Source organism: Haemorhous mexicanus, chromosome 6 (genome assembly GCF_027477595.1).
Source record: "Haemorhous mexicanus isolate bHaeMex1 chromosome 6, bHaeMex1.pri, whole genome shotgun sequence".
NCBI classification, from domain to species: Eukaryota; Metazoa; Chordata; class Aves; order Passeriformes; family Fringillidae; genus Haemorhous; species Haemorhous mexicanus.
The window spans coordinates 59517885-59544180 of record NC_082346.1 but is presented as its reverse complement, the minus strand read 5'-3'; the positions used below and the strand labels follow the sequence as shown (position 1 = coordinate 59544180).

Sequence of the window (26296 nt, the reverse complement as noted above, 5' to 3'; positions counted from 1 at the left end):
AGTTCATATTCATTTTCCCTTTCACAGTTCCTGATCCACTACTCTGGCTGTCATATTCAGACCCAGGGCTGCTTAAGAAGCAGCTCTTCAGCCAGGAGGCAGTGAATCAACAGTACAAGTGCCAGGAATCTTTGGAGCTAATCCCTTTGGGACACACTAACTATGTGCCATTTCCCATGCACCCCTGTCTCTCTCATCTCTTTATTTAAACTTTCATTTTTGTTGCCTACATTAAAAATTTTCTTATAAACATAAAAATTCTATAAATAGCTCCTTTATTTTAGATGTGTCTTTACCTGGCTCGTGTAACAAAATTACTATGGGTATGAAAACTCTGAACTGGGATACTGGAATATTCTCATTACCAGAAGTATCTCAGTGCACAGTATTAAAAGGTTGGAGACTGGTACTGGAAAGTGTCCTTTTGTGACCAGTGTTAAGCTACAGAGGCTTTCCAGCAGCATTAGATTTGTCATGTAAGCACACAACCTTGAGAGTTTGACTAGGTACAGAACAAAAAGACCAATGTTTGAAAAGATGAAACATTTTACAGTAAGGTCTCAAAGCAACTGGGACCTGAACATAGCACAGCTCATTAAAAATATGGGTTTACTAAATGCTAATCATCTTGACTTAGAAAAACTTTCCAAGTAAAATAAAGGATATATGTCATCTTACTGCAATATAATTTTTCATAAAAACACTTTTTACTAGGCTATTCAGTTTAAAATAAAATTGCCTAATTATCACAATATCAATACTAAGTAACTGCTCAATTATTGTCATAAAGAGCTGTATTTAAATAAATTTAGAAAAAACAACCCAACCTAAGAATATACTGTCTGCATGTTGCATGGATGTTTAAAAAAATGCCAACACCAAAAGTCTCCCAGAGGTATCAGTTGATGATACAGCTACAAAGCTTTATTAATGTCAAGTGACATTAATAGACAATTTAGAATCAGGCTTAAGAGCCACCCTGTTTATAAAAAAACTGCGTAGGAGAAACACTTGATGAGCAACATTTTTCCTTCAATAACAATGTAACATTTAATTTCTTCTTTTTTCTAGCTTGTGAGAAGGCCTATTTTTATCCTACAAAGTAGTGATTTTTGTACACATACCAGTTAATTAAAAACACTGAGACAAGCTCAAGTGCAGACTAATACATATTGTCATTAACAGAGCTGCACTTGCTCAGAGCAGCTTTGAGTCTGCATCTCTCCCATTCAGATGATCTTCAGCAGACATTCCCTGAGTTTATCAGTGGGATGTCAAATGGCAAGAGATAAAGTGTAAATGCACAAACTTACGGATTCCAGTGTTCTTTAGAAATCCTGTAAAGGCTGGAAAACATGATGGGAAGTATAACGTTTGAGTTCTCCTCTATCAAACTCATGATGTATTCATTATTCCAATAATACAGCGCTCTTTCAGCCACCTTGGAGTCAAAGAAATAAAATATGAACAGGAATTCAGATACCTGTAATTTTGTCATTTTCTGATAGAAAAACAAATTACAGAGAAACTCCACAAAGATGAGCTACCAGGAGTCATTAGTTTTGGAATTAAACTACTCTAATCAGTAGCATAACATGCATTAATGGAATTAATTTCTATCTTGTAGTTCTGATCCCACAGCACTCACTCTCTATTTCCTGAGCAATGTGTTACTGCTCACTGAAGATTGGGTGCAGACACAGCAGTTGAGGAGGGGAAGGAAGAGCATACAGACTTCCCATCACCCTTTCCCTCAAAAATGAGGAAGAGTGCAGTTGGAAAAAACCCAGCAGTGCTGGGATACCAGAGGACAGGGAAAGGCCCAGTAGCTGGGCAGGATAAGGGAGGAGAAATCTTAAGTGTGGGGAAGGTACCAAGGACAGTAATTACCCTGGAGAGGAGCTGGGGGGAAGGAAGGAGGATGCTGATCTGAATTATGATTTAAAAAAAGATGTAGTCCAAGGAAGAGCTGAAAAGTTACATCTGTCCTTGTGCCAGGACAGATCACCAGGCTTAACATGGAGACACTACAGGCCGTGAACTCTATATCCTCTTCACATATCCATTTACAACCCATTCATTCCCCTTCCTCCCATTATACAATGTGATTAAAACAGGCTACAGTTTGTGTCACCTCTAACCAGACAAGTGGTTACATGGTTAGAAGGAATCAAGTCAGAAAACAGGAACTGCACAAGACTGCACCAACACCAGGGAGCAAATCCATCCTCCAGAGTTCACAGGGCCAGCACCTGCCACCCACAGGGGGAAGGGCTCAAAGTCTGCTTGGACACAGGTTAGGGATTTGTGAGGGACTCAGAAGGACAAGCTCTGTGCTGTAACCCCAAACACCTAACAAGTTATTAATGGAGCTCAGACCTAACCTTCCACCCCAACATATCCTCTTCCACAGAAGACAAGTACTTGAAAATATAACACAGAATAATATTTACATTTGAGGGGAGTTATGTTTAAAACTGAGACTATACATTCCTATATAAACAATAACCTTTACCACTGACCTGAAAATGAGGGCTAGAGACACACTTGGCAATTTGTTTAAACAAGGGTTCCTGGATTTTGACAAATTGTGATGGTTCAATTACATCCAAGATTTCCTCCAGCTCTCCTAGGAACATGACCTAAAGACAAAAAAGAAAGTATTGAATATAAAACCTCCAAATCATCTTGTTCTGCAGAATGCTGGTAACCTCCAAATTCTACTGCTTCAGGAGGAAATGGAAACCTCACTAGCTCAGCGAGACCCTGTCTCAAAAAATGTCATCAGTTCTACCACTGGCAGCTTTTGGACTCAGTCCCTTAAAACAAGGACAAGTTTCTTCTTCAAGTGCTGCATTTAAAACATTTTGAATGAAATTCAGAATTGCACCAGCATATACCATCCATGCTGAAAACCTTGTCTCATACAAAGATCCGAACAAAGGCTTGAACTTCAGCAACTAAAGAGATTCTCCTAATTTTACCTCATTTTTGAGAGCAACATGGAAAATAACAGTTTTGCTGTTTCAAAAAACCTCACTAGGGAAACTCTGATTTGCATCTGAAATAAAAATGCACATGTTTAACTGCATCTTTTACATGTTGACTAGGTAAACACCACATAGAGCATCTTTCATCCTTACTGAAAAATACTGTCTTCATATATAAAGAACTCCAAATCTGAGTTTTTCCAACCTATCCTTAACTATCTTTATTTTCTCCTTTCTAAAAGCTTCTCTGCAGCAGTACCAGGAATCATTTTGTGACTAGAAACCAGACTAAGCAAACTTTGCACAGTCAAAACTGTTCAAAAAACTAGAATTAAAGTATTGAAAAATCATCTACAATAAAGAATACCAAGATTCACCACAAAACATGCTATCGACCTCAAATTATTTAAAGATTCCCTGCTTATTACATTTTAGAGCAAAATACCTTTTTTTTCCCTATGTAATACCAGCATATCACTTACCTCTTTCTGACTGCAGGTTTTTGGCCAGAATTTCATTAAACCTCTAATGACCTAAATTAGAAGGAAAAAAGAAGTTAGATTTTTCTACTTTTCTCTCTAGAGGGTAAACCATTCATAATGAAAAAAAAAAAAGTATGAAAGAAATATTTACTGGTTCTGTGAGTGAGGGGTCCTTCTCCAGAAACTGTACTATGCAATACGCCAGCTGCAAAGAGGTAAGAATTCACAAAAACAAAATTAGAACATTTCTATAAAGAAACCACAAAACCCCAACTTTTTTAAAAAGAAAAACTTAAGGCAAGATGCTATTCAGCTCTCTCAAACTACATCCAATTTTAGACTGAGATGCACAGTTTGCACTGAGCAAATCCATCCAAAGTTCAGTTTATAAGAAAGAAAAAGAATTTACAAGAACAGAGTGACAAAGTAGCATATAAAACAAAAATCAGAACAACTTGGAATTCTAAGTACAGTCATACAAGCAATGTTTTGAAGCTTCTGCTACTCTCTTAAAGTGCAACTTTTTACTAATTTTATACAGCAAAGTCATGAGAATTCTTGCAAGATGAGTCGACACAGCTAAAACCTGCAATAACATACTTAGAAAGCAGAGCTTTATCACCATAAGAAATACTGAAAATTTTCACTCTCTGAAAATCTGAGAGAAAGGAAACAGGTAGCAGTATCAGAGGAAAAATTACATCATGAAAGCTGAAGGTATAAAAAGATGTATGAGAGCATAAATGCAGTATTAAGGAATCTGTGTGGGAGAATATTAAATGAAAAAATGTGGGTATTAGTATTCAGAAGGTTGCCAGGGTGAAGAAGAGCCTTGACAGGACAAGACTAAGGAAACCCAAACATCCTCTTGGGAGAGAGAATGGGAAAGGCAAACTTGTGAGAATGAGAAAAGAACAGAGAGGAAAACCTAGAGAGAGAGCTTAACTACTAAATAAAATTTCCAAACTATTACAGATGTATGTTATGTTTTTTATTACCTAATCAAAACAGAAGCTAGATATTTATCATACAAAGAATACTGAATTAATTTTGAAAAAAAACTATTGTATGTTTTCCACATTTAGAATTTCCCTCCCCTTTTTATGTGCATGTAATTAAATTTACAAAGCAACCTTTAAAAATATACATACAATTCTTACTGAACAGAAAATATTTTCTTAATTTCTACCTGTGCATGGAAGAGTGATAAACTCCTGACTGTGTGTAAAGGGATCAGCACCTTCACCAGAAACTGTTTATGCTCTGCCTTGAGAGGTAAAGCAAAACCATTGATAATACTGGAAATGAGAAAAGAAGTATTTATTAGTGTCATCATCACAGAGAACAATACTGAGGTCTGAACAAACACTTTCTAGATTAAAATATATTTAGCAGTCAGCAGCTGTTTACAAACAGCACTTGTAAACAGCTGCTGACTTTGGTCCTGCTTTATATTAGCAGGGCACTACATATCTAGGTAGTAATCCAGCTCCCATTAGGAATAATCACATAAACAGCTGCACAAACCTGCTGCCAAACAGAGAAGACCTTGTCTATGTGGTCTGTAAATTCATGTAGGCAAGGTGGTCTCGAGTAATTAACCTACCAAAATTAGATTCACTCAAAACATTCCCTCTGCTAAGTGTGCTCAGAAGAAAATAATCCTCCAGCATGCAAGGATGAAGTCTGCAGTATTTAATGGACTCACACTCATAAAACCAATCCAACACTTCAGCTGTAACTTGTAGTTATATATTCTTGGCAAAGATGGGACAGAGATTTGCACATGGGCTTAAAGATGAGCATGTGCACACATCTGTTTTCAGAGTCAGGGATTATCATAATACTTTTTCCGAATCTGACACTATCCTGACGTGTCCACAAGGGAAGTCTGAGTTAGATAATAAATAAAGACTCCTTTACCTTCCTAAAATTTCCAACAGTTCAGCTACGCCATTGAAGTGTTCGGTTTCATAAACAAATCTAAAAAAAGAAAAGTTAAATATAAGCAATATATCAGTTTCCTAAAGGGCTCATAAATGAAAAGCCCCTTCTTCCACAACTTACCGTAGAAAAATATTATTAATCTGTTTTCGGATAAATGCTCTAAGGCCCAGGAACTTGCCATAAATTCTGTGCAAGACTGTTTTTAGGTAGTCTCGTTCCCGAGGGTCTTCGCTGTCAAACAGCTCCAACAGCTGTGTTTGAAGGAAAAAGAGAACTGAAACAGGAGACATTTGACAAGTAGGACACACAGACTTCTGTATGAAACTGAATTCATGAAAACACATCAGTCAAAGAATGAGACATCCATGGTACCCAAGCAGTAGATATCCACTATTAAAAAAATCTGTTGGAACCTCAGTATAACATCATAAACCTCAGAACAATAAATTTGTGATTAACTAGCTCCAATATGCTGCCCTTCTTCTCCCCAAAAATAAATATGGTAAGACAGTTTGCCTTTTACCATCCACCATTCCCTGACTCTGCAGAACCAGAAGATCCTCCTTTGCTCTAACACTTTGTTCTCACAAGGTTGTGTCAAGGTCACATTTTTCTAATTACTTGTAATTCATATGATGAGCTCTTAAGCCTTCCTAGTGATTGCATGGCCCTCACACTGTGGAAAGACTCAACAGGGAAATCCATGCCAGCACTGGATCTGCTGCTACAGGATCTCCACCAATTGCCACAAATGAAAAGCATCAGAGGGAATTAATCCTTCACTTTGAACAAAATGGTGATTTCATTATCAATGCCAATTAAAAAACAAAACAATGAATAAAGAAAAAAAACAATAGAAAACCCACATTTACTAAGTAGCTCTTAAATGGTTATGTGAGACTCAGTCAAGAGAGAAGGTGTTTTAGTGTCTGGTATTGTACAAAATATATCCCAAACACTGACACCTGAAGCTGCACAAAATGATCAGCATGAATATCACCTGCAGGACTTGGTTTTATTCCCCTTGAATCCTCTGCCACCACAGTATGAGCTTTCCCTTAGCCACTCTCTTCATTTTTTTTGTGACACCACAACATTGGGTATTCTGGTGGATGTTTGGAATAAATTCAGAGGTAAACTTTAAAGCAAAAAGCACAACCAACTGCCACAGATGTGCAGAAACCAGGGAATTTTAGGTAATTTATAGTGATCATAGGCAACCAGTATCTGTCTTGCATGAAAAAAGTAACTGTGAACCAGTACCTGTCTTGCAAGAGAAATAAAGACAGTTTGTCAAACAGGTCTTACAAATGGGTAAGATGCTGTCAGAAAATCATTACAGGAGTGGCAGAAAACAAAATTATCTTAGATTCACAAACAGATAAATTATAAACACCTATTACAAGTAGATATGTCAGTGTATGCTATACATGCTCTCTGTTAAACTGCTATATAACGCTGAGGAGGTGAAAAAAGATAAGAAAAAATATGATTAAAAGCTGTTAGGCTGTCTGGGATTTTGCTTTCTGACATCCAAGTCTAGGACTGATGCACACATTCTTCCTCATTGTTTGGAACATTTCTGCAGCTTGCAGTGAGACCTCACTGTATCTTCCTTGCAGTAAGAATCTGTGGTGGGGATTTCATGAGGGAAGTATGAGGTTTGTCAGCTGCCCTCCAGAGGTTAGAAACACATTGCTCTCAATTAGTTCTAGATTTAAATAAATAAACAGTCACCTCATCCTTCCCCAAATAGCACATTTCAGCCTAAGACAGCAAACAGCTGGAAGCATTTATGTTTTTTGTTTTCTTACTGGATTGAAAAGTATTTATATTTCCAGTTCTCTTATGCAGATCCTCTCTGGAAACACTGCTAAACTAAGACTAAGTCTCTCATTAAAAAAAAAAAATAATAATAAGACTATTATTTTGCTATGTCCAATTTGTTTTCAGGTTTCAACAATAAAGTCTTATTTTTATGAACAAGCTTTAAGACTTCCATAATTTATTTTGACTATTCTAAACATACATAGAAAAGGGAAATTAATTTTCCAAAATAGCAACCTACATAACAGAGACTTGTGGATATATTTGAATAGTATGTCTCTTAGCAACCACTGCCAACCATTTCAAACTGTACATAAGCAGGCTTTAGAAATGAACAGCTACACTGGTAAATACAGTATTTTATTAAAACATACAGCTGAAAGCCAGAAACACAGCTATATTTAATAAAAGAAAGCAAAAAGCAAATAAACAAGGAAAAAGTTTGAAAAAAGTCCATTAAAAACCTAACTTTTTTTTTTTTACTTTTTTTTTTTCATACAGGCATCCTTACTGCCAAGAAAAGCATAATTAAAATTAAAAAAAAAAAAAAAAAAAAAACCTTGAGAAAAAGCTGATTCCAAATACTGCAAATGTCCCACTTGAGTTGTCAGTGTCACGAGACACCAAAATGCTTAATGCTCTTAACTCTCAAACTGCTTTCCTGTGTGAGGGATCTCAGCTGAAGATACTCAGGAGTTACCCCTGACACACAACAAACACAACAGGAAGTGGAAGGACACTCCAGCTTCCTACAGCTCACCACCAAGTATTTACACACATGGAAATATAACTACTTATATGTAGTGTGTATATGTGTATATATATGTGTGAATAGAACTTTTTATAGAAAAATGTGAATTTTAAATTGACACAATATAAAAATGTGCATCACCAAACCCCATGGCAAGAACATAGAAATCCCTAGAACTCCTTTGACCTCTTCATTGTCATATCATGTTTTCTGATATGTAGGTTTTAAAATCTCCTATTCCCCTCTTTCACTAGATAATATTCTTCCATTTAGTAGATTTAATGAAAACTAGCAAGATTTAAAAAATAAAATTAAATCCTTGGTTTAGACCCATTCTCCTGTGCCAAACTGACAGTTTTGAATGTCTTAAAAAGGTTGAGTGGGATGTTGCCAGTCATGACCAAGTTCAGCAGCACAGAACAGGAGCATCTAAGAATTATTTTTACTAGATTTTGAAGGAGAGCACATATATTCATCCTAATGCAATCCTGCTCTATCTAATCAAACTAAAACCAGCCTGGAAAAACCTGTCAGGAGTGATTTGTCATGCATATTCTCTTATCTCCACCAGGTACTGGATGAACACATTGGTGCACCTCCTTGTCAAATCAGTACTGAGATGAACAAAAAGGAAACCACCAGAGGTTTGATCCAGATGAAAAATGCTCTTGTGTTTAGGAGATGGACAAAATAAAAATTTAAGTATATCTTATTGCTTTTGTAGGATGAAGAAGGTCTTGTGATATCAAGAAGGAAACTGAATTCTCTTCTTTAAACTTTGAATGTAAGGACAGAAATTGCTCTGTTCACTACATTTTTCAGGTATTCTTCATCCAAACAACACAGATGAACAGTAAAAGCACAACTTTTATTGCCTGAGCAGCACAGGGAAAAATAAAAGCTCCATGAGTGATTAGGGGCAAGAGAAAGGTCTTCAGAAATGCTGAGTCTCTCCTGCCAACTCCAGTTCCTTTTTCATTCAAGTGACAGCCTGCAAGGAAACTGCATTTTCTAACTAAATAGCAATCTTTCTAAATTCCCCTGATTTTCAAAAGCAAGCTACAGACAGCATCAAGCACAAAGTTCTTTTTGACTTCACAGTTACACAAAAACTCACAAAGGGAGAACAAAACCCAAGACAGGCCTGTTCTCAAATCTGAAGACAAAAAAAAAAAAAAAAAAAGTATCTGTGGAGTGTCCTGGCTTACCCCAGAAAACAAATGTATAAACAATAGTAAGACACATTAAAACTGGTGTCTAAGTAGTCTCTCTAGATAGAGAGAACAGCATTTTGAGACTCCTTGGTAGCAAACTTTTCATTTTTCAACAGTTATTGTTTCAGCTCTGCCTCAAAACCAGTAAGTCAAATATTTTGACTGAGGTATTGAAACTGGATCCAAACCATCTATTTTTGTATCTATAGTAACAGAGACTGACATACAATCACACACCTTTTTCCACTACCTCCATAGATTGAAAACTTTCACTGTAGATGCTGGTTTAGCCTTTTTTCTGTTGCAAATGAAGATACACTTTCAAATTCTAAACTAAATCTTTTTAAAGGATTTTTTTTTTCCCAGAAGTGACACTAAGCCCTAAAGAAAACACACCAGCTTACCTGCAATACAAATTTCTGATCTATGTACTTTTTGGCAATGCTGGGCTGAAATTCTTGGCTTTCCAAAAATCGTATGAAAAACTCATATACAAGCTGCAAAAGAAAAAATAAGCAAAACATGGGTTTATTTCATTAATTGATTACTCTTTATATTTTTAGTATTTCCCCAAATTATTTTGTTAGAAGATTAAGTGCTTATTTTTCCCCAGTACAAAGGGTTAAAAATGGAAAAGATTTTTCTCCTTTATCAAATTGCCACCTTTTAGTTAAAATTAATTACATGAGCTTTTTAAGCTGCTTTTGCTTATTTAACTCCAGTCAAAGACATTTCATCACCCAGAACAGGCACTGCCATCTTGTAATGCTTGTTATCATCTTGTAAAGCTTCCCAGAGTAATTGGGAAGCACATTTAAACTGCCCTCTGAACTGCTGAAGTCACATCAAATACAGACATTACAATTCTGAAGGGGTTGGTGTAACAGTTGGAAATATTTAAATTAAATTAGAAACTGCTTAGAGTAGTGTTCTAGTACAACTTGAAACACAGAGGAAGAATACAAACCAGAATTTATTCAGAAGTTCCTAACTTACTGTAAAGATTAGCCTCAGGGCTGGAGAAAATCTGCTTATTTTCATGCAATTCCATCTCTACCTAAACTCTTCAGTGGGACAGCAAGACTTTTCATTTAATGGAGAAAAAGAAGAGTATAAAAACCAGGGAACAAGGAAGTGAAGTGAAACAGAGACTGCTGTGGCCTCATAAGACAGCAGCTCTGATCTGTCACTGATAATGAGCTACCAGCCAGCCATTCTCTTTGCAGAACCTTTTCATAAAGAGCAGCCACTGAAAACTTTTTCCTTTTTGTCTTTGGTGAGTATGAATATTGATACTGAAAGGAGAAAGGAAGCTTAAAAATTTCATTTTAAAATAATTTTAAACTCTTCCATGACAGCAATATGCTGCAAAACTGCTGCTGGTACTTTTTAACAGTGTTCTCTAACTTCTCAAAGGAAGCAATAGGAAATCAAAAGGAAGGAGAGAGGTTTAGAAATAAGTTGTGGGAAAAGTGACAGTTTACATAACACCAGCATGAAATCATCAGGAAATCAATTCCATTGACTTTTCACAAATACTCTGGTGAATTTCTTCTTGACAATGCTAAGTCATCCACTGGATAAGAAATTCCCTCATTTCCATGCAAGGAATGACTTTTTGAACTACAGCACCAGTGTCACTGAATGTGCTGTTTCCAGGCAAGCACAGCTCCTCAGAGCTGCCTTGAAGTTTTGAAAATTCTTATTTTTTGGTGAAATTTAAATATAAATGAGGGATGAACCTACATTTCAACAGATTCTGAATTAGAGAGCACAAAAGACTGAAAAAAAAACACTCACAGGATTGTGCCCGCAACTGTGAAATAAAATCCTCATTTCAGGTTGAGATCAATTCTGCTCCTTTGCTCACAGAAACTCCTAAACTCCATAAACTGTTACTCAAGCAAACTTCCTGTAAATTTACCAGTGGTGTGAGTCATTATCCTGACTAACACACACAGGATCTTCATCTATATTTTCTATAAAGGAATTTACTGCATTTAATATCAGTGATGTTTTCTCCAGTTTAGTTTATGTTCTTCATTCAAAATCACAGAACACTGGAATGGTTTGGGTTGGAAAGGACCTTTAAGACCATCTCCTTTCACCTCCCTTGCCAGAAGCAGGGACACCTTTCCCAAGACCAGGCTGCTCATCCAACCTGGCCTTCAACACTCCCAGAGATGGGGCAGCCACAGCTTCTCTGGGCAACCTGTGCCCAGCCCTCACACCCTCAAAAGTCAAGAACTCCTTAATAAAGTGTAATCTGAACCTCTCCTTGTCCTATCACTATCTGACCATATAAAAAGTCACCCTCCCTTGTTTTTTTACAAGCTCCCTTTCAAGTACAGGAAGGCTGCAATGAGGTTTCCCTGGAGCCTTCTCTTCTCCAGGATGAACAACCCCTGCTCTCTCAGCCTGTGCTCACAGGACAGGTGCTCCAGCCCTCTGATCACCTTTGCACTCTCCTCTCTGGAGCCACTCCAACAGGTCCACAGTTTTCTTGTGCTAATAACTCCAGACCTGGATGCAGTGTTATTCCACATGGGGATCTCAAAATCCCTTGCTTTGACAACTGAAATTCAAAGGAAGGGATGCTACTGAATGAGCTTGAATCCTGCTCCAACACCTGGGAGCAAACCTTGAGGAGAGGAAGGAGGACTTAGAGAGGGATGCAGCTTCTCATTCATTTTTCTGATCAGCTGCCAACACCTGTGCACTTTCCTATGAATATTAACCACCCTCAATAAAGCAAAACTGCCAGCAGTGTCATCCTCACAATGCTCTTGCTGCAGTGGTTGAAAAATACTTGTGCACCAAAGCAGTTGGGAAAGCAAAATAATTTTGAAATCAGCCAAGGAAAACAGGAATATGAGGGATATCATCAATATAATCTTGAAAGAAAGCTTTAACATTTTGGAAATATCACAAAGTTCTCTCCCTTCTCTGTAGGTACTATAGTAGAATCATAAACAGTATTAATAAATGCTAGTGTCTCACAGACTAGTTCTGATTCACAGGTTAAAAAAAAAAAAAAGCTGAGAAAATTATTAGATACACCAAGTAATGACAAGAATTTCTTCTGAGGTAAATAATCAAAAACCTGTAAGTGCGGCCACGATGCCTCCAAGGTGGGCTCATCTTCTTCTGGATCAAATTCATTGCTGTCACTAGGTGGGAGAGTTCTGAAGATATTGCAAGATACCTGAAAAGGCAAAGAAAGAAGGATGAGATCCATTCTGCAAACAGGTAATAGATTTCAGGACCCTGAATGTCTGTACCTGCTCCATCCTCCATCACTTACACACTGTTTCTTTTTCCTGCTGTCTGACAAGAATCTTTAGCAGCAGCACAGGGCTAAGGAACCTGTCACCAGCCTTAGCTTTTCTCCTTTCCTCTGATATCCCAGCATTACCCAGTCTGCCACCATGTTCCACCAACATGTAATTCCCAATCCTGATGGGCATCAGTGGGAGCCAGGACTGCTTAAGACTTGTAGGAAATACCATCAACTCGTGCTTATAAGTGTTGTCATACAGCATTTGGTTATTTTTGTCTGTACAGAGAAACATTAATGATTAAGGTCTCATCTGTCAGCACTTGCTAGGAGTTGCCAGTGCTACTCACACATTAAATGCCTGGACACCTCATGCCAAGTACAGAACTTGGTACTAAATGAAAGCAAACAATAGTATTTGCTTGACACTTAGCCTACATTTTATTTCATGGCTGGCTCGCTTTGCTTAATCTTATTTAGAGGTACTTTGGTGAGCCTGCCTGGCTTTGTGAGGTTCATGCTATCAGCAAAGACTGAGCCAGAGAGCTTTCCTGGGTTAATTAGAGTGCTGAATGGAGCGTACAGCTTATTATGCAGCAAATCTGATAACTGCAAATATGCTGTAGAGCCCCTCTGCACTTGGAAGGTGATGATGTGCCTTCCTTGCTCTGCCCCTGCGCATTTGACCCATCCCTAAGCTGGTTAATCAAACAGCTGGGAAAAGCAGCATGTTATCCCCTAATCTATACATGACCCCTTCATAGTAGTTCAGACAAACTAAGCTATTTAAGACACAAAATTAGTATGTTCTTCAGCATCCTTGTTTATTTTTCCAGCTTTTTTGCTCCTGTAAATGTTTTAGTCTGTAAGGAGTATTTTCAGTATGTCAGCAACTTAGTGAGAAAGGGCACTTAACAGCACACAGTTTAAATACAATCCAAATACTGATAAAACCAGATTTAAATAGGGTGAAGTTTATGAATTTGCAAGACAAACAGAAGAGATTCAGGCACTGCAAGAACAGAAAGATGAAAGAAGCAAGTGCAGGAAAGCACACGTGGTGCACCCGAGTGAGGGATGTTCACTGAACACAAAAGAGTGAGCAAGGCAAAGCAGTGAGCACAGAAAATAAGAGGCCACACTGGTTTGTGCTGGGACTTGTCCCTTCCTGCCACAAGAGGGTGTGTGCCACTGCAGTTCCAGTCCTGCAGGCTCTACAGGAGCCCCACTCTGTAAAGCTCAGCTCTGCTTTCAGCCTGGAGACTCTCAGCACTTCCTGCAGCCTGTGCTGGTGGGCACTGAGCTCCTCCTGCCCTGTGCCCACAGCAGCCGAGTGACTGCCAGCATTCAGAAGGAGAAGATCTTTTCCCCCTTTCTCCAGCCTCTTCCCCAACTCATTCACTTCTCTCAAGAGCCTCTTCATGAAGAGACATTTCTAATCTCATGAGAGGTCAAATAACTATTCCAGGAATACATACATGTTACAGTTTGTCTTTCCTCAAGGATTCCTGAGCTCCTCCTTCTACTATCCCTGATATGAAAATGCAGGGAGAGGAGGAGAGTGATCACAATTAGCAAGACAGAGGTTCTATGATGGAACACAAGAGAGGATAGACAGCCCAAAGGATTTCCAAGTAAAAAGTGGGAAATGTACCTTGAATCCAAAGACCTGGGATTCTAAAATACTTACTCAAGCATTTTTTGTTAATGCTTTACAGTCAAAAACCCCAGCTCTCTCAGAATTTGGATCAAAATAAGAAACTAAAAAAATCAAAGGCAGCTTTTTTTTTCCCTTTTCTGCTTTAAATTTCATTTGAAACAAGAACATTTTCTGTAAATTTAACTATACATGTATTATTAAAACTTGTACCTACAGATCACTCATTAGCTGTTTTGTTTGGAAACTGGTACAAATACTGAATTATGGCACAAGTAAAACCTGCAAGGGAAAGTACGTACTTTCAGCATGAAGAGCTAAACAAAGACAAATGTCTGTAAGACTCAAATTAAGTCAAACCAAGCCTCAAGCAGTTAGTGCCAGGGCCTTATCAGCACGACAGAAGTATGAGAGGTTCAGCAACAATTAGCTAAGTTCCAGCACAGACACCTGGATCTTGAGCTTGGGACAAAATCAGTATGATCTCTGGAGAGTGCCTATTACAAAATGCCAGTCTCAAGGCAACTCACAAAAGCAGGTTTTTTGCATAAGAAAATTAACATGCAGGAGTAAATGCAATGCAAGCTAGAAAATGGTCCTAGCATGCAGTTTGCTCTCTTTAATTTTCTGGTTTGCATTAGGAGTAAAGATAAGCTATGTGGAGCCAAAATGAGGAGAACAGACAGAACAGGTTATCTTTAAGTGATTTCCCCAGGTTATCATAACTTTAGGAGATAATGTGTGCCATTACAGTTACATTAATCACCACAACACAGCACGATAGCTCATTTACATGCAGTGTCAATTTATAGCACGCTTATCTAAATCAGTAGCCTCTGGGTGGTTAATGTTTATAAGCCTCTAAGGGAGAAATGAAGACAACAAGTCCTTCCATGCATGAACTGCCCAGCTGTACTTTGGAGACCCTGACAGCCACCACACAACACAGGAACACACTACATCAGATCTGGAAAGACTTTTTCTCAGATAGGCAAAAGGCAGCTATTTAGAATTTATCCCTGGGCCCAAGCACCATGCCAAAATTCCTACAGCTGGATAGCTGAACCATTTCTCTCCTGACCTTTCTTGGATCATCAAGCCAGAGGACATCCCTGCCAGCCTGCATACACAGTCCCCAGTGATTCCTGTCCCAAAGCCAACACAAATGACTATGGATCAATACTGACTTCCGTCTGCCACTGATTAGGAATGCCTCCAAGCCCAGATGATCATTTTGGAAGGCAAACCAGAACTCCAATATTCTAGAAAGTTGTATCGAGACAGATGTCCCCTCTCTGTCCTCAAAAACACCTGTACCCTCTTCTCCATGGCTGTGCCTTTCAGAAGCACACACCAAACTGGGTGTGCAGAATCAACCACAGTTCCTCCACCACAAAGAATGTCAACACCCAAGTGCCAGAAACCAACTTAACAAGCAGGTAAATTTACCCATTGGCACTGAATCAAAAACACCCCAGACCAAAGTGGAAATGCTGAAATGACAGATTTCCAGACTGGAGATGCACAGAAACCTCTGAGCTCTGTGTCAGTCAGGCACAAGTCACAGAATCATGGAGTACAGGAAGGGACCTGTAAGGTCATCTCCTTCCAGCACCCTGCCATGGGCAGGGATGTCACACACTAGACCAGGCTGATGCAAACCCCATCCAGCCTGGCTTTGAACACTTCCAGGGATAGGGCAATCACAACTTCTCTAGGCAACCTGTGCCAGTGCTTCACTTGCCCTCTTAATAAAGACTTTCTTCTTAAGATCTGATCTAACACCTAACTCCAGCCAGATGCAAGACAAAAACTCTCCCAGGCAATTATAAGTCAATGTCAATTTGTTAAAAACAAACAAGACAGGGAAGGCTGCTCTGTAACCACCCCCAAGAGTGAGCTGCAATTTCTGTACAGATCCGATGGCTGGTACCTGGCAATACACAACCACAAAATTAGGAATATACAGGCAAAAACATCAAGCTTGAAGAAATCTTTATCACCACATCTATATTTGAAATAACTTTTAGAAAAGAAGGTACTAAGAGGCTCAAGTCTGAAGTCAAAATTCATGTTTTGAGAAGTCCTCTCCCTGCGCCTCACTGGAGTGCTATGAAAGTGACAACACTGTAACAGAAACACTTCACAAATTGAATTGCAGCTGAGCACTTCTACTCTGTGCTGTTTGAAACAAAGATTTTTATCAGTAATAGTCTTCCTGAATGAAAGCTGAAATGAAAACAAACACACGCACTGCAAAGTTTAATGTATTCTCTATATAAAACCAGGCTAAGTGGATACCCATTTAGCTTACAGGGAACACCTATTCTTCAATTAAAAATATGTGGAATCATCCAAATAAACCCCATGGACATATAAAATTGAAACCCAGTATCTCTGCTCAAAATGTTTAAACTGCTGTGCATAACAGTAACACAGAGCAGCAATAAAATGTAATTAAGTCATAACATGAAGCCATGCTAACCTGGAGACAACACTGGCCCCCAGAAAAGACACTGGACTTGTCCTTCTGAAACCTATCTGCATATGTGGAGTTCTTTAACATCATTTAATATCACATATTCTAGAGCCTGAAGCAACTACTGCAGTCACTCAGCTATAATCTCTCTATAAAACCTGCTGAATTGTTCCCAGAAGTTTGACTAAAGAACATCTTACGAAATGTAGTATCTAATTTTATCTTAAAAGATTATAAACTGTTCCACCAGCTCCTTTTCCTAGTTTCACTACTAATTTAGCTACAGCACTGTTGTTGATCTCAGGGTTGGATCTGCCTGATACCCTGTTGGTTCTTGCTAAACCACCAGATCTCTTTTACACCTGTATATATATTTGCATATGCAGTATGTGTCTATCTATAGATAGGTATTTTTATAGAGACATGACAACTCTCAACCTCTGTGTCGTTAAATGGAAAAACAAAGCTCCTAAACCCAGGCAGTTGTTGGTTTCTCTGTTTGTTTTTAATCCTGTGATTATTTTTACTTCCTTCCTTTGACCTCCCACCTGTGCACAAGTGCACTGGGGTATATATAAAAAGCCAGACCATCTCCTTCTTTTTTCCTGCATGTTGTCATATTAATTTATCGACATTCACTTCTTTGAACAGTGCAGCGTACCAGAAATTCATATTAAGATACTCATGATAAGCAATCCACAATGCTCAGGTTCTTTTCTGCACCACTGCTTGCCTGAATACAGTCTTTCAGGGCTCAATATTATGTGCCTTCTTTTGCCCAGCAGCATTACTTTTGATTTGGCTGCATCAAAATGAACTACATTGGATTGTGAACACAGTCAACAAACCAGATCACAGGCTGGGGGGAAAACAGTTCTTCTCATTTTCCCTTGACCTTTAAGTCTTCTAAAAATTCAATCAATAACCTGCAAGAATTCAGCTCTGGATCAGGGCTCCTAAACTTGTTAGCTTACCCTCACCCACTTCAGTGGTGGTGGCAGCTTCCATCCATACAGATGAGGAAGCAGCAAACCTGAGATCCTTGGGCAATGCTTCTCTTGGCAGAACTACAACAGGAGTGAGTTTGTAGGACAAAACAGCTGGAGCTCAGGTGCAATGTCCACACCATGTGTGTTTACAGGACAGAGTTGCTTTCTAGTGATACCTTGCACTGAAAAAAGCAGTAGCTATACTCCTGCAGTGGATGCTTTGCCCAAAAGAAACCCAATTTTCAAACCCTGAAACTCCATACAGAACCACAGAATGGTTTGGGTTGGAAGGGACCTTATAGGTCATCTAATTCCAATCTGCCCTGCCACAGGCAGAGACACTTTCCACTATCCCAGGTTGCTCCAAGCCCCATCCAGCCTGGTCTGGAACACTGCCAGGGACGGGGCAGCAACAGCTCCTCTGGGAAACCTGTGCCAGTGACTCACCAATCTAACAGTGCAGAAATTTCATCCTAACACATAATCTAGTCCTCTCCCCTTCCAAATTCAAGCCACTACCATTTGCTCTCCCCTTCCAGTTTAAAGCCACTACCCCTTGTTCTAATCTTGTTGGCTCTAACAAGAACCAAGGTGGATTATGACACTTTGGATCTGAATTAGAAGTGTTAGCTCAGCCCCCAGCCCTGGGTACAACCTCCTCACTGCTGGGAACTGGAGCTCTGCAATTCCACTCTAGGTCACCTAGACCCAAACTATATCTGGGTACCCTACCAGTAACCCCATTCATCACCATCTCCCTGTAACTAAGCTTTCAGATGACTCAAAGGAAGAACTATTTATTTAATGTGTGCCCAGGTAATTCAATAATACAGTCTGAAAAATCATAGCAGTAGCTAAGTATCTTGGAAAAATTAAAGCACAGTACCAGAAGAAAGAGCCCCTCACCTCTAAAGCAGGCAGGAGATCAAGTGAAAGCCTGCCAATGAATGAACTTGAACTCTAGACAGCATTACAAAACTCATGCTGTCCTGGACTCCAAACTAAAGAACAAAACATACAATTCAAAACTCAGGAAAACAATCCCTCAGAAGCAGATTAACACTGTACTTGTCTGCAGACAAAATGCTTTAAACGTACTTAAGAGGATGACACAGCCAAAACAGGGTGTGGGGGATGTAAAGGTCCTTTAAAAAAAAAAATAAAGCTGAAGTTCTTCTTGAACAATAAAGTGTTTTCCCAGTTTATTTCTCTCCTTCAGACCCAGTCACTGCACTGCTATGCAGATAGAGCCTGACAGATGCAAGGCCCATGCAACCAACCACAGCAATAATGGATACAGGTAAATGTAATTACAGACTGTCCAGAAATATTATTAGGGACAACTGCTGCAAGAGGAGCTGCCTCCAACTGATCTTTTGAGAAGGGCACAAAACATCAGAGCCTCTTCTTTTAATAAGCATTACACATTTAATATGAGCTTGGTGTATAAAGAATGTGAGTAACAAAAACATCTAATAAAAGTATTAAGAAATAATGCATAAAAAAGTCAAAGTTAGATTCCTTTCTTTCTTCTACAGAATTGATAACCCTCACATTAAAGAAAGAAGAACAGAATGTAAAATATTATGTGATTTTAATGTGTTTTTTCCTTAACAATAGCATGTTTGCTCCGTTATGGCTGCACCTACATGACAATTTTTAATCAAAAAACTTTTGGGGGGGGGGGGGGGGGGTGGGGGGAATCAAAGGACGCTGCATTTTCCTTCCAGCATTTTAGATGGCTTCAAAATCTGTTCTACTTCCACTGAGTCAAGTTCAAGATTAATTCCTAATATTTTACAGAATTCCTGAACTTTATATACAATTCCCATTAGAAAGAGATATGATTTATCAATTCTTGTGACAGTATATGATTTCATTAACTTCCCTTGAACTCAAAATGACATTCAGTATTATATTTTGAAATCTAATGCAAGAAGCAACAGGAACATACACACAGGGTTTTTGTTAAATCAAAAAGGAAAGACTGAATATAGGTGGACCTGCAGAAAAATCTCTATCCAAGAACATTTTAATACAGAAACTGAAGATGTCATACTTAGTCACAAGACACAGCTAAAGCTATAGAAAATATAAAAACCATAATGCCTATGAAGTCTAACAGCTAGAACACTTCCTAAAAATAGGTTCCTCAACATACTAAAAAAATCATGGCTTAGCAAGATATTCTTTATGTTTAACGGGTCTGTCATAAACAAACTCCTGAACAGACTCTGCCCTCACATCTGTTGAGACAAACCTGCAGTAAAAACGAATGCAATCTCTCTAGATTTATGTCAGTAGAAAGAAGAGAGAGAGGGAAAAAAAGAAAAACAAACCCAAACCAGAATCTGACCTTTAAAATGCATTTTTTGTGTTTATTTGGGTATTGATTTGACCAAGTTTCTTTCTCTGCGTTGCTTAACAGAGCTTCTACACCACATGACATCTCCTATGATGTTTCACTTGGGCTGTACAGAAATTACAGTCTTATTTTACTCAATTTGCCATTACAGAAAAGATAAAGATGACAATGGGAAGCCAGAGGCATTTCAGCAGTTAGAAAAGAGAACAAAGTATCACTACTCCATTCTAAAAGATGGATCTGAAGAGAGTTTCATTAGCCATCTCCTGTGGGCTGGCAAACACACACTGATGTGTAAACGTCAGGGCCCAGGTCTACAATTTCTAAAGAAGCAAGCAGGAGAGCTGAAAGGTTGCTCACCAACAAAGAGATTCATCCAGACTTCTCAGTTTAAAAGCTTGTCAAATTTTTGTTCCTTTTTCAAATTAAATAGATGAGTTTCCTCAATCTGTGTCTTAACATCCATAAAACACAAACAGTTCTACCACATACAGCCTTCAGGATACCACAGATAAAAACAAACATTTATTTCCTTCAACTACCACTGCTTAATCTACCAGCAAAAATCAGTATCATTAGTTTAAGCCTCCACATTTTGCTCAGACAGGAATAAATTTTAGATTAAGTGTCCAATTATTGGCTCATAAAGTCCTATTACTGGCATTTCCTTCTTAGCAGAGTGTGGCTTAATTGGCAAGGCCATTTTTCCTAAGATTTGCCTAATTCTGAGGAATGTCATCTGCCCTTCTGAACAACACATCAAACTGCAGGGGAGGCACGCTGAGCAATCCCCCCCTGAATAAATCAGTTCAGCTCATGGCCATTACCACAAATCCCAATTCCTCTCCCCATCAACAGATATGGGTAACACGAACGAGGCCTCTGCAACTTGCTTTGGTGGTCATTAGGAGATTTTGGTTTATTTTATTTTTTTGAATAACAAATAACATGCCAGACACTGTATCAAGCTACAGAGGGTGGTTTAAGGAAGCAGATTTGCACACAGGTTGACAAACAGCCAAGTGGTTTCACATTCAGCTATATACAACATCATATCACATGCTCAGAGAAGATGATGAAAACATGTGATGGTAAAAGCATGGATAAAGCTTTTATTGGCATAAATTTTACATGTTCAGCATGAAAAACATCTATAAGTTATCTGGCTGCCACAAATGACTTTTTCAAACCCTTATATTTTAGAAGCAATTAAAATCTCAGCTCTTCTGAAGAATTCTACTGGCAAATTTTTCCTAGCCTAGTATGTCTAGAGCCAAGCACCTTTTGAGTCACTAACAGAGATCATTAACATATACATACATTATAAAACCTTAAAACAAAGAAGTCTCTTCCACAGATACTATCTTTTCAAACATTTTAGATGATTTAGAAAACACTTTAGCTATTAATCCTTCTCTATGAATATTAGTAAATTTAAAAATACCAGTTTTAGACTGGTACACTTTTTTTCCTGCTCCTGGATGATGTTAAAACTCACAAAAGAACTTTTTTTCTCTTCACCTCCAAATCACAGTATCCCAACCCCAAAGGGACAAGCAGGAAATACTAATTCTCAGATTCATAAACACTAAACAGAGTAGAGCTCTTTCAAAGGGACATAAAACAACTGGGCTCCATTTTGATCAGTTTTAAGACCCTGGTCTTTCAATCAAAACACTCCCATGACAATTGTGGCAGGCAGGCAGTGGGGATGCTAATTTGGTCAGGACATAGATACTGCTGTTTTCTTCACTATCATGACAGGTCTGAGACTGTCAATGTGACATCTCCCTTGTGAACCCAGCTGGAGACTTTGGTGAAAATCCCCAAAAGCACATGAAGGTGGCAGCTGCACTTGTGAAGTCAACTGTGCACATTTAAGTCTGTCGCAGTGGATGATTATGGGCACAAAACTGCCTGAAACAACAACGTGTATTTACTGCAAAGACCAAGTTATACCAAAAAGCAATGCTTCAGCACAAAGTGACTAATGCCATCTCTTCACCCAGCAGTATGTGCTGAAAACTTATTCTACAGCATATTAGAACTACCCTTCCCTCTAGGGCCTGTGAAACTGCTCTCAAAGTGGTCTTGCTTTATAGGCAAAGACCAGCAGGAAAAACCAGCATTTTTACCAGATAGTCCATCTACAAAAAACAAACCACCTGCAAGCCTCAAAGGCCCTGGTGATGTGGTTTAGCAGAAACACTGCAACAGCATTCACTGGGACCATCGACAGGAATCATTCATGCATCTGCTACAGGCTCACTCACACAAATTCAGTATCACAGCACTGCATCCTGCTCCCATGGAACACAACCACCAAAGTGGTTTTCCAGCAGCACATGCACCCAAAACACCACTGGTTGTGACAGGCATGATCAGGGGAATCCAGCTTTCAACTGCTTACACCTACACCAAAGCTCAGGCGGCTGTTGGAGGCTGGAGGTTCACCCAAAATCTAAATTACAATTTACAATTATATTTACTTAAAATTTTCTCAGTAAAATCTTAAGGAAAAAAACATGTTCACTTCCTAAAATACTTAGGCATCTTTTTACTTGTTAAAAAGAAATCAGGTTTGGGCAGTCAGGGGCCACTGGGTAGCCAGACACAGGACATGAGAATATTTACAGTCCTGCCCCGCTTCAATATCCCAGCACTGAAGAGGAAGCAGCCTGGGTTCAGCACCACAAATGCAAAGTAGAAGAAAGCAGAATGAAGAAGGGCATGATGCCATGAAAGGAAAAGATGAGAGAACAGATTTCTAACAAAAGGGATCTAAGGTGAAGCTGGAATTTCTTAAGCGCCATTAGTAAATATCTATGAAATACACTGGAAATATTCAGGCTGTACCTTTATTTAAAGTAACTCCTCCATACCATAAATATAAACTATATTTAAGGAAATTATTCAAAACCATGCTTTTCAAACTCTTTAGCAATACACCATTTCCTTCAGTTAAAAACTGCTGTGTGAATCAATACAAGTGACTGCAGGAACAGCAGGACATGGTACCAAAGAGGTTTTACTTTACTGTTCAAGATCACACTGTTTCATGGATTATTATTTATGATTCAAATTGAACGTCATAAACAATTATAAATCAAATTCTTCTTGCTTCCTGGGGCCCAAGCTAAGGCAACACCAACTTGCAGAGTTCTTATTCAAGAGATGTTGTTGCAGTAAACAACTATAACCAGTGTCAACTCAAGAATACAACCTCAGTAACAGAAATGCCATAAAAATTACCAAATTCTCTGGGGGGATAAGTTTGGAGGCATCTGCTACACACAGAAAAAGTCCCCTATTTTATTGAAGTTATCTGTGCATCAACATGCCTTCTAGGCAAAGGGTGTGATATACTTTGTTCATCACAAGGGGTACACATCAGATTAAACTAACACATGCAAACCATTTAGATACTACAGTGCAGCACCAGCAGAAAAACTGAGAAGAAAAAAAAAGTCATTCTGCCTGGTATTTGAATGGTGCATGAGTTCACATTCTGAATAAATAACACAGCAAGCAGTTCATTCATAAGACTGGTCCACTGCAGAAAGGGGCAGGAGAGGGTAAGAATCTGATCTCATAATTATAGGCTTTCTGACAATGCATACACACAAAGGAAGCCATATTAAGATTTTTTCATACACCCTTAATTCTGTTTTTTTCCTTTGTGATTAACTGCTTGATGGTTCTGTCACAATTTACAGCTATTTTTAAGTATTACAGACAAGCAACACAGCATGTATCTGTGTGTCAGAAAAGAAGCAAGGAGCATACACAATGCAATGCAAAAACTATTCATGTTTTTCTTCTTACAGCACAGAGCCAGTGGATTCCACAATCATGCAGTACTGTTAGGAAACTGTCAAGACCAAATCTATGTTTAATTAATTGCTTTCTCATTTAGAGAATAGGTTATAAGGGTTCTGTTCAGTAGCACAGAACAAACATTTTAAAGGAATGATTGATTTTGCCAGTTGCAATGAACATTCTTCATCATGGAGCATCTGGTACTGTTTCCATTTTTACAATGAAAACACTGTTATTTAACAATTTATATATACAAGGTATGGCTTTATAGTTGAGCAATCTTGCTCACTTTAACAACAACTGCAATTAATCCACATAACCCAAACAGGAAATTGACACAACAATCCTATGCAACATTTTTAGCATTTATTATTTAAAAATTATTATCCATGCATACTTTAAGTTATCTCTACCTAAAGCAGACACCCAAGAACTTGGAGAAAGTTCAAAGAAAGATAAGAAACTTGCAAAAATTATTCCATTATTTACATTGGGAGGAGAGGGAAGATAGATTGGAGGAAACATGAAGGACCGTGATTTAATGGCTGCTGGCTTTCTCTATCAGGAAACAATCCAGGTTTCCTTCATAATTTGTGACACTATAATAACAATAATCTACTTGACTTTCATTAAAATATATAAAAATTAATATTTTTGTCATTGGAGAATTATCCCCAAGTAATGTCTATTAGCAAATCCAAGCCAAAGGCATCATTTAATCCACCTACTCCAGGGTTCAATTTTGCCCACAGTGTGTCACTGGAAGTGCAAATGGATTTAAAGAGAGACCATGAGAAAGAAAGAACTCACCATTCTAACTACTTCAGGGTAAGTCTGCTCTGTCAAACAGCCTCTGCTTATTGTAATGTAGTCCACCAGTTCATTAAGAGTGGAGCGCTTGTATTCTTTCATTTTAAGGTCTGAAAGCGTGTCCATGAAGTCAAAAATGACACAGCACTGTTGAAGTTTCTTTAGGAACAGTTCAGGCTGCTCTGAAGATGGAACGTCTATGAAACAAGAAAGGAAATCTTTGTGAGTCTGGCATCTTATTATACAAAACAGGATTTCTTTTTGAAGATCAATTTCAAAGGAAAGCAGCATTCATACAATTCTTGTAAAACAGAGCCCAGATTAACAAATGAACCACTTACAGGAACTGTATTACTATTGTGTGTTTGAGATCTTGAATGTATTCTAGAAGGAATTGAATCATCAACTGCTAAAATAAAGCTCACCAAGAGAGTCCAGGCTGAAGTAGAGAATGGAAACACACCAGCACTCAAGACACTTTTACAATAAACAACTACTTGGACTGGAGGCTGGTATTTACCATCGTTAACTTCAACTCCAAAGAAGGATGAAAGAAGTGTCAAACACATCCAGCTTGATTAATTTGTATTTCTAAAAACACCACGTCATTTATAACCCTGTATGAATATACATAAATACATATATATGAATACACAGCAAGACTATAATTCCACAAACAAGTTTTGAGTTTCCAATCATTATCCCCACATTGACACTTCCCATAGCAAAATCAATTTCACTGAAAAACAGTGAGGAATTTTTTTCTGTACTGTGAACACATAACATGCATCAATAGGAATATTTTCACAAAAAATAATATGTGCTTGACCAAAAAAGTAAGCAGAACTCACTACTTTTGCTCTGTTTTCTTCATTTGCAGCAAATGAAAAGACTTAATACAATAATAAAAGGAATGTCAACTTCTTAGCTGTTAGTTGCTTTACCAAATGCATCAAAAGAATACAGAGGCAACTTCTTTTATCCAGTGTTCATGTACACAAGAGGATAGCAATAGCAGAAAGTTGCAGAGATGAAATCCACATTTTTACTCTGAAGGTCTGTCCTCAGACTAGGGAGCACATCATTTCCTTTGAACTACCTGGTTTTATTTAGACACCAATACCTGCCTCAGCACCAAAATCCATTGACCTTCCTGATCTCACTTAAAAAAAGCTTTAATAGTAAAGAATTTATGTTTATTTCTTAAAACCTGGACTTCTAAAAGACCAAACTAAGATGGAACTTCTCATTGCTGACACAAGAATAAGTCATAGTAAGGAATACTTGGCAAGTGCTGAGAGGTGTTAGTAATTCTATGGTACTTTTAAGTAGTTTTAAGGCTTACACACCACAAATCTGTTTTGCTTAAACACAGTGCTTCAATTTAATTAAAACCAGTGCCTAAACGCTAAAAAGAATAAACATGGATTGCTGTACAAATAAAGATGCAACAGTTTGTTCAACCTGGTTTTGTTTACAGCACTGAAGCAGTGACAGGATTCCACAGGGAATCTACATGGGAGAAGAATCCTCCACAAACACCTTTGGAATACTAAAGGTCCCAAAACCAGGCACCCTGAAGCCATTCCACTGGCCAGGTCTCTCTCACACATCCAAACACCTCAGAGGAGGCAGAGCTGAAACCTAAGATGAGCCAAGGAGACAGAGAAACTCATTAGCCTTCACCCA

General features: G+C 38.3%; 1 protein-coding gene across 2 annotated transcripts in view; it reads right to left on the bottom strand.

The window, feature by feature from the left end:
* PPP2R5E (protein phosphatase 2 regulatory subunit B'epsilon) overlaps positions 1-26296 on the bottom strand; it is a 71551-nt gene that overhangs the window by 6362 nt on the left and 38893 nt on the right. For both annotated transcript variants that reach the window (XM_059850508.1, XM_059850509.1), the window contains exons 3-12: positions 24608-24804; positions 12315-12416; positions 9616-9708; positions 5540-5670; positions 5396-5455; positions 4662-4770; positions 3624-3677; positions 3473-3523; positions 2523-2642; positions 1314-1441 (exon numbers count right to left, since the gene is read on the bottom strand). In XM_059850508.1, the coding sequence (XP_059706491.1) occupies positions 1314-1441; positions 2523-2642; positions 3473-3523; positions 3624-3677; positions 4662-4770; positions 5396-5455; positions 5540-5670; positions 9616-9708; positions 12315-12416; positions 24608-24804 (1045 nt within the window). The remainder of the gene's footprint in view (positions 1-1313; positions 1442-2522; positions 2643-3472; positions 3524-3623; positions 3678-4661; positions 4771-5395; positions 5456-5539; positions 5671-9615; positions 9709-12314; positions 12417-24607; positions 24805-26296) is intronic.